This window comes from Limulus polyphemus, unplaced genomic scaffold, assembly GCF_000517525.1.
Source record: "Limulus polyphemus unplaced genomic scaffold, Limulus_polyphemus-2.1.2 Scaffold1124, whole genome shotgun sequence".
NCBI classification, from domain to species: domain Eukaryota; kingdom Metazoa; phylum Arthropoda; class Merostomata; order Xiphosura; family Limulidae; genus Limulus; species Limulus polyphemus.
In genome coordinates, this window is record NW_013666734.1 from 178,019 (window position 1) to 187,997 (window position 9,979).

The 9,979-nt window shown below is 30.4% G+C and overlaps 1 protein-coding gene across 5 annotated transcripts in view; it reads left to right on the plus strand.

Moving 5' to 3' along the window:
- LOC106462241 (potassium voltage-gated channel subfamily KQT member 1-like) overlaps window positions 1–9,979 on the plus strand; it is a 51,793-nt gene that overhangs the window by 25,195 nt on the left and 16,619 nt on the right. For all 5 annotated transcript variants that reach the window (XM_022389440.1, XM_022389441.1, XM_022389439.1 and 2 more), the window contains 3 exons: window positions 836–946; window positions 5,088–5,183; window positions 6,403–6,516. In XM_022389440.1, the coding sequence (XP_022245148.1) occupies window positions 836–946; window positions 5,088–5,183; window positions 6,403–6,516 (321 nt within the window). The remainder of the gene's footprint in view (window positions 1–835; window positions 947–5,087; window positions 5,184–6,402; window positions 6,517–9,979) is intronic.

Below are 9,979 nucleotides of genomic sequence, written 5' to 3' on the forward strand. Positions count from 1 at the left end.
AGAACGAAAAAAGCATAATTTATATTTTTTTCCTAATTTTTTATTGAAGTTACGAAGTTGGTCAAATCAAACTAACTTGTACAGAAATACAGTATTGAAAATAACAAATAAAATATAAAGTTTTTCAAAAACAATTTGATAATTATCTGGAGATTATAAAGATTTTACTTGGGAAATTTGAAAAATATTCTAATGCATTAAAGTATTTTTAATCTTAAAATCAAAATTGCTTTGCATGTTGGATAGTCAATATTCTGAAAGAAAAAGGTTTACGAGAAAATCTTCAATTAAAATATCATAATACCTCATATTTTGTGTACAAAAACCTTGTAATGTTTACCAGTAACCTGCAAAATTATCAAAAATCATAGTATAATTACTCTCATGAATACTTTCGTGGTTGTAATGGAAGGGCTAAAAGTTGTTATAATTAATTAAAAATAAGTGTTTAATTTTTGTATTAACCAGTTATTTTTAGTTTATTAGACATATAATTTGAATTGGAATTTTTTAAATTAAATTTGGTTCCAGAAGTATATATAGAATAAATGTAATACAAAATATGAAGTAATGATTTCTCAAAGTGCAACATGTCAAAGTTAATAGTGTAACACTTATTCAGAAAGCAATACTATTTCCCTTTAAAATACTTTTGATGTAAGCCTTATAAGTTTATGCAGGTTTTGAAGAATTGTAATTAGAGAAAACTGTGTGTATCTAATGATAATAACTTTTTTGACTGATTCTAATAACATTTTTAATTCGAGTACGTTATTAAAATGACAAAGTTTCTAATATTCTCGTGATAAGTTTGTTTTATATTCGTCTTTAACAGATAACAGTGACAACAATTGGTTACGGTGACACAGTTCCAAGAACATGGATGGGAAAAATAGTTGCTTCATGTTTTTCTGTTTTTGCCATTTCATTTTTTGCCCTACCAGCCGTAAGTAATTTCATGATTTAAAATTATCCTAACTTTGTTGTTTTGGATCAGTTCCTGGAAGTAAAATAATAGTGGTTTAGGCCTTGCTTTCAAAGAAATGGTGATTTTAGTAAGCATATAAAAATTTTCTCAAATGACCTCCAATTTGTATTTTGCAAGATATTAAAATTTTGGGCAAGATATGAATATTTTTAGATTTATTGAAAATGAAAACTTTTCAGAATAGTTGGAATTAAAACTACTATTTAAGAACTGCTAAATTGAAAAAAAAAGATAAAAGATGCTAACTTATCACTGCCACCTGATGGCTCAGCACTAAGTCTGAGGGCTTCTAATGCTAAAACTGGTTTCTGATACCCATGGTGGGTGGAGTACAGATAACCTGTTATGTAGCTTTGTGATTAACAACAAACAAACTAGTCTTATTGGGGGCCTCCCCCCTTCACACATTTGATGAACTTTCCAAATTCTACTATATTCAAAAGAAACTGATTGTGTGATATGTCAGGTTCTTGCTGGAGCTTTGTAAATTTAAACGTATATTCATATAACAGTAGCCTCCTAGTCAAAGGGCAAGAGCAACAATCTGTAAGACATAGAGAGGCATGATAATGAGTGCTCATCTAGCAGAATGGTCATCATTAAAGCCATTTCTCTGACCAATTGTTCATAGTCATAAGAATCCACTAGGGCATATTATGGCTGTCAGTTATTACTGACTGACTGTGGGAAAGGATGGTTGGCATGTTTTTTGTAAATGTAACAAAGAAAACATTGTATTTCATTAACACAGAATCTAGCTGTCTTCAAATTTACCACATAAAAACATTGTATTTCATTAGAATGATTTCATTAACACAGAATCTAGCTGTCTTCAAATTTACCACATAAAAACATTGTACAATGTTTTTATGTGGTAAATTTGAAGACAGCTAGACTCTGTGTTAATGAAATCATTCTAATGAAATACAATGTTTTTATGTGGTAAATTTGAAGACAGCTAGATTCTGTGTTAATGAAATCATTCTAATGAAATAACAAATACTGTTACAATCATCAACCAGTCTGAACATTGCTTATCTCAACAGCAAATGGTATTTTAAGTACTACTTGTTGCCAATGGATGATTGGAAATATGTGAGGTTGTCTAATAAATCACGTTACATCCTTTTAAATGTAAAACTTTGAAGTCATTAGACACTTGACCCTATATGTTATTCCAACAGTTAAGCACCTTAAGTTACTGTATTGATGTAGAGAATATTTGATTATTTTAAAATTGTATTTGAGCATTGTTATTGATCAAGTGCACCTCTTAATGCTGAATTTCAGTGCTGATGAAGAAGGGTTTATCTAATATGTTTAACAATCCACAGTGCTCATGTAAACCAAAATTATTCAAACAAAAGCATGAGATTAACTTAATTTTTCCTTAATACATCCATTGCTCTGAACTCGTCTGAGAAAGTCTGCATAGAACTCAAATATTGCTTTTTACTACCATATTCCTTTATGTACAGCTACGATTGAATTTCTGTGTAAATACTCTTGGATGAATAGGGTAGTAGTTAACAAGATTGCCTTCACGTTTCTCCATACTGTTTTTAAAAAAATCATTGAAAATTAAAAGTGCACGAAATGTATTCAGCATTGCTTTGACATTATTAGATTATAGAAAATTTGAATTAACAAGAAATTGTAATTGAATAAATATATGATATGATGAATAACAGCCTAAACAAAAGGGAAAAAATTCACATGAAAGGGTTGTATTATTAGAGAACCCATAAAAAGAAAAACCTAGATATTTATTTAACCAATACAGGTTTTCTACCAATTAATAAGTCTTCTTTAAGTTTACCTTTTTACATTGATTTCCAAACACGAGTTTAGAACTTATTTAATTACGCGTGGTGTCTTAACTATGGTCAAAATAAGAGTTGGGGGAACAGTTGTAGTCAGCAGGATGTGGTAGCTAGTTTTACTACACAAAAGAATTATTGTTTCAAACACGTCTAGGAAGGAAAAACTGATTAACAACAATATTTTGAGCAAGAGGAAATAATTGTGTTTTTTTTTATAAACAGGATAAACTCAACAGTCTACCCTGTAAAACCAGCATCTGACATGTTTTGCATTTTGAACTAACTAAATATTTAACTTTAATTCTGTAGTAAAAGATTCAACATTTACTAGTAAATCCTACATTTTTGTTTTATCAAACCAAGCTGTTTTTTAATATAGGACTGTTTTGGAAGTTAAAGACAAGCAACTGGATATCTGGTGCAACAGATTTCAAATTAACCTTTTGAAAGCTATTAAAAATGCTTTAGTTATTTTGCCTGAGTGAATTTCCAGTAAACATAAACATAAGTATAAGTTTCTTTTAAAGTATTTTTATATTGTATGCTTTTATGATAGTATCATCAAATAAATTGTTTTTTACATTTCTTAGCAAACTTATGATAGTTGAAGTTATTTAGTGTATCAAAATATAAATTTTGTGGTGCACATGCTGCTCTGTTATTATTTTTTGTTACCAGATGAAACTGAATATATATATAATATGCAAAAAAATGTTTTGATTTCAGTTTTCTTTTAAGTTTTTCCAACAGCTTTAATTTTATAAAGGATATTTTCTAACTATAATAGAGATAAGAGCTCTCTTAGAATATGTGTAGTGCATGTGATAATTATATAGCCAAGACAGGGTTAAACCAGAGTAAATAATCTTTCTCACCCCACCCCCAGTGCATTCTTATGTAAATCACACATCTCAGTATTCTGAAATACAAATTATTGATCTTTTGGTCTGTGCTACATATACTGGTTTCAAATCACACATCTCAGTATTCTGAAATACAAATTATTGATCTTTCGGTCTGTGCTACATATACTGGTTTCAAATCATACATCTCAGTATTCTGAAATACAAATTATTGATCTTTCGGTCTGTGCTACATATACTGGTTTCAAATCACACATCTCAGTATTCTGAAATACAAATTATTGATTTTTTGGTCTGTGCTACGTATACTGGTTTCAAATCACACATCTCAGTATTCTGAAATACAAATTATTGATCTTTCGGTCTGTGCTACATATACTGGTTTCACATAGTCGTGTCACATTAATTGCTTTGAAGAGGATCAAAGAGTGAAAGTGCTCCAGATTGTTGATGAACCACGACTGGACTTCATAGAAGTCTCATAGATACTTCAGCTATTGGATGAGTAACATCCAACCAATTACAACAGGCTGTCATAACGTAGCTGCAAGTATCTTAAACTGTCAGTAGCAGAACATGCAACTGCTTCTCCAAACTATGGGTACAATTACTAGGATAGTTGGATTTGACAAAATATTAACAACACTGTTCATTCTGGTTTGCTTGCTACAATCATAAGGTATCTTTTGCAATACAATGGAATGCTGTCAGTGTACAGACTGTTAGAAACAGGCTTCACAAGAAGCTCAGTTCTTTTGTTTTGATGTCAAGAACACATCTAGTGGACCAATGAAGTACCAAGAAATGATCTTTTTAGTTACAAGTGATTCATTTGATCCTGCAAAAAGATAAGCACATGCTAATGTACTCAGTGGGAAAAGTGTGGAATAAAGCCATTTCTATTTTGATTTAAAAACATGACTCATATGGTGGTTTTATTGGCAAGAAAAAGTATTGGTAGACTTCTACAGCTTGCAGAATGGGCATCATTAACACCACACATTATAGAGATTGCATCCTGTAACCTTTTATCTTACCATTTTGTGGTGCATTTGGCCCTGTCTTTAACCCAATGGTTCATAATACAAATGTGAATCTTACCAGCTAAAACTGTATGACTTATACTGTGTAGTGTTCAATGAAAGATGTCTCACAGAATTGAGCTTTTATATCTGTTTTTGTCAAGAATATGGATAATATGAGTAAGTGTATATAGCTATTGCTTTAGTCCTATTCCATGCAGGCTTTGATACATTGAAGCATATGTAACATTAGGACATATGCTTCAAATCATAATTTAGGTCTCATGGTAGTGTAGCACAACTCGGTGAAATAATAAAATTAAAAACTATTATATTTGATTCTAATTTCATTACCTAGTCAATTTTGAAAGTTTTAAACTGTTTTACTCAGGGGATCCTTGGATCAGGGTTTGCCTTAAAAGTACAACAAAAACAGAGGCAGAAGCACTTTAACAGACAAATACCAGCAGCAGCAACCCTAATACAAGTGAGTACATGCCATGGTTGTGATGAAAGTGTCCTTTCCAATTATGTGTGTCAAACATTATCAACCATAACACTTTGTATTTTCAGTACAGTTTTCATACATGCTACTTCAATCTACTTAATCTTTTACTTTCTATTAATGAAAAATTAGTTTTTTTCTCTACATGGTGTCCTAATTTCTTAATTATTTATGTGTAAGATATTTATATGTTAATTGTTGATATTATCTCTCATTCTTTTTTTTTTACATGAAGTGTTAGAGCATGTGACCAACTTCTGATCTCATATCTATCTGTAATAATTTCAACTTGGAACCTCTGATGTCAAATACATTTATACAACAATAATGCCCATTGTCTAAGTTTATAAAATGTGTTTACAAAGAAAACACAACAATATTTGTTACAAAGCAACATAATATCTTTCTAAAATGTGTCCAAAAATTACAAAACTATGATATCATTAGAGTGCACAGAAGTATCCAGCAGTGAGAATGAGATTTTAAAGGCAAATGAAAAAATATACAATATTTTCCTTAAAAATACCTTTTTCTTCAGCCTATCCTAGGTTAAAGTGATGAAACATGGCATTCCTCAGAACTTTTTTAACCAATAGAAATGACTGAAATAAATAATACAAAGCTTTTAATGATCATTTATCTCCCAAAAGTGATAAAAGAATATAAAACAAGCCTTGCACCTATTATTTTCTTGCATTATTTCAAATTGGACTTTATTATTTCATTTGGTCTTGTCTAGGTTTAAATATCAGTAAAAGTTTTCCCAGACATCAAATGAACCAAAAGGAGTGATTAAAATAAGAGGTAGACTGAGCCATTATTATCTAATTGATATGACAGATTAGTGTAAAAACATCTTCAACAGATATTATAGACAGTATTTGTACTATTAAGAGGATTGAGGAGTTAACTGGTATCAATATTATAGCATCACTTCTGAATCTGTAGGGTGTAGTATGTAATAGTTATAAAAAAATATTAAAACATCATTTACAGTAATCATTATTGTATCTACAGATGTATTATTACAGCACCTATAGTCTTGTGTATAGCAACTATATGCAGTAGCTGAATAATGATCCTGCGTGGCTAATCAAAATATTCAGTGACTGAATTTTGTAGATATTCACTTTTAAATCATTACTAATTAGAATAATGAATCCCTTTCTAAATCAAACATCTTGTTTTGGATGAATGCTAGTGCTTATGGAGATGTCATGCTGCTGAAAAGACTTTTCCAGGAGTTGCCACTTGGAAAATCCACATCAAGGATACAGGTCAAATTGCTAGTAGTCCTAGCACTCCACTTAGCAAGGTGAATGGTAGTTGCTCTCATTCCTTACTAGTAATATCATTAATTGTACTTCACTTACCAGTGTAAAACGTTCTAACAATCTTTGTATAACCATATGTTCACAGTCATGGTTGAATTGACCAACTCTAGTACCTGTGAAGCTTTACATGCTAATATTTACTATAATTGGGAATTTGGCAAGCTTGAACTCTTTCTGTTTGGGTACATTTTACTGCACATGTCACAATGTTTTACTGAGTTATATTTGAAATTTCATTAAACTACTTTATTATCATGGTATACAAATAAACTTGGTATCAAAATGTAGCTAATAAATCAAATTGTAATATTATATAAGATTTAAGTTCTTAATTTTATATGAAAATATTATTTAAAAATCCTCAATCTCCCCTAGTATGAGAATTGTGACATTTGCTCTCTAGATTTCCCCCTTCTCTAATTTATTTACCACCCATCCAAGAAGTACAGAATTTAAGGCAAATTAGTCATTATAATATTAGTTATTACTCATGCAAAGCATAATTTTTACAGCCTTCAATCTAATTTGGTTACAAAGCCATAAACTAGAAAATCAGACCCTTTTTGCCATGCCCACCTGTCACATCCTCTCTTTCACAAATTGTTGCCAGTAGTTTTCTCTGATGTTTTAATATATTTTATTTATAACCAATAGAAAGCCAAGTATTATATTACGTTGTTTTCTATACAGAGAATTGTCCACTTTGTTTCCAATTCAAACTTTATTCCAACAGGAAACACATCAACGAACTTAGCTGGATTTTTAATGGCTCTTATTGCATAGTCAGAAAGCCAGAAAAATTGATGGTTATAGGACAGTGTCTGCTTTTTCATGTTACTTTCCTGTGTTCTTAAGTGCATTACTAAATTACATAAAAAATTTAGTGTAGTAGTACCATTAGTATAGAAAAGTAGGGTTAATTTTCATCCTCAGTCAACAGAAAAAAACAGAAGATCCAGATAAATACTATATTTCTTGTTTTTCATGTGTATTCTTTATTACTTATTCTAAAAATAACTAAAATGTAATAATTAGAAACTTATTAGGTTAGATAAGTTAAGATAAAGAAAAATAATTTTTCACAAGGTATGTTTGTGAGCAGCTCACAAGTAGCTCTTGCATTACGTAATTCGATAAGATAATGTGAGCTACACATTCACTGGGTGATTTACAGCTTGTATGGCAGGATAATTGTTTAGACATAGCTCAAGGGGCAATAAAACAAAATTTAAATAGAAATAGAGGTATACTGTTAGAAGCTTAAAGCTATTTAGGACAAGCAAATGTAGTATCCTGTTACAACTTGAAGCCATTTCAAAAAGAAAAAAAGGTAATTTAAATTTATTTCATATTTTTTATGGCAGTTGCAAGGTTGGTTGAATTGACCAATCCTGTATAGAGTTAGGTAGAGAAAATAGCTGATAAAATATAGTTTTAGTGAAAAAAAATGTTTGAAATTTATTTAGGAGGTTTTAGAGTTTATACAAATGAAGTTTGACAAGTTTTAGATGGAAAAAAGTATTTTTGATCAATCAACTTGGATCAATCAACACTTTGATTCCATTTATTTATGGAGAAATATTTAGTAAAAATACTTCATCAAAAATTCTGATACTCTGTCTACAAAAGACATATAGTGTTTACTGAAAGCTTGCGAAATTTCATAAAGATACACAAAACAGAATAAAAGTTATAGTGTGAAAGCTCTAAAGGTCAATTTTGGGTCACTAACTTGGCTCTATTGACCGAGCCCATAGTGAGAGAGTTGAGTAAACATTACAAGTCTGTTTTATACAAAAAAAGTCAGACTTTTTAATAACGTTTTTATACTAAAGATGTGTCTGTGAATTTCTGAGTGAAAGGTGATTTTCATGCTATGAAAAAAATACTTCTTTTCATTTTCCAGTTTTCATGTTTTATATGCATAACTTTTAGAATTTCCTAAATGAGTATCAAAAGTTTTTTCCAGTTACAACTTTATATTTTGTTTATTATTTTCTATACCCCAACTGTAGCAAAATCATCAATGAAGGGTGAAATGAAAAGTCAAAAAATCTGAAATACGATGAGTAATGCTATATTTTCTTCTGAACTGACTTCAGTATTCAAGTTCCAAGTTACAGTTTGAATTGTTAACCTTTTGATATTCCCTTTAATTTAACTATTTTATTGCTGTCTTTTGTACTCACTTAAGTAATCATTGACACATGAAAAGTAGTGAATCACAGTGGGAGCCCATTAGCTGTTTTCCATAGAGGTAATACAAAAAGTGTATGATTGTGAGGTTTTGTCAGGCTAAGCTAAGAAGTTTAATTTTTACATTTTATTTACTTTTGGTAAAAAAATATCAAAATAAATTAAATATATACATAAAAATGAGGATTTGTATTGCTTACTGCGTAATCCAGGTGGTACACACTCGGGTAAAAAATGAAGACATTCTTCCATGAGCATTGTTCAGTTTAACAAATTTGGGTGTCCAGAAAGAAATAATGTAGCTTTCAAATATGCAGCTTTAAATGGAAAAAATATGTTATTTACTAGAATAGAACATCCCAAAACTACTGTAATTTATCCAGCTTTTTAAGTAGGCTATAAATAGGTTCAAACAAATTCCTTAAGCACTTAGAGCAGCAAAATATGATCACTGCAAACCAATCAGTTTGGCTCAGTAACAACTTATGGCATGAAAACTAAACAATGATTCAAGTTTATGTTGAATAAAATCTTGTCTTTCTGTCATTTATAAACATTTCCTTGGCCATGTAAAGTTGATTAGTGAACAATCTCAAAATTCTGATATGGGAGGGGCTTTTCTGGTGGATTTAACATATTTGTTGATATCTAAGTAAATCAAGAAGGTATGGGGTTTATATTTTAAACTCTTGCTTGTAATTATGTGTAATTTGTGTTTATAATTGATTAGAAACTTTAGGAGCCTATTATTGAAGCTAGAAAATTCTAAAGTGGAACAATCAGAGAACACACACTTGACAGAAAAATGAAGATAGATCATTTCTTAAATATTTCATTTTGAAATTGGGAAGCCAGAACTTAAATAATATAAAAAGTTAAAATATAAACTACATTTTCACAGCAAGATTTTTGACAGTATGTTGATAATAGAGTTTAATTTTAAATGTAACACTGCAAAAGGTTGTGACACAAACAAATATGGCAGGACCAGATGCAAAGGGTTAAAAAATTTAAGACTGTTGATAATTGAAATAATAAATATGGATAATTTTCTGGTTTTTGGTGTTATAACAAGAAGACTGAAACACACAATGTTGCTTTCTTTCAACTTGTTTATTATTATTTATATTGGCCCAGCATGGCCAGGTGGTTAGGGTGCTCGACTCGCAATCTGAGGGTCGCGGGTTCGAGTCCCCGTCCCACCAAACATGCTCGCCCTTTCAGCCATCGGGGCATTATAATGTGACG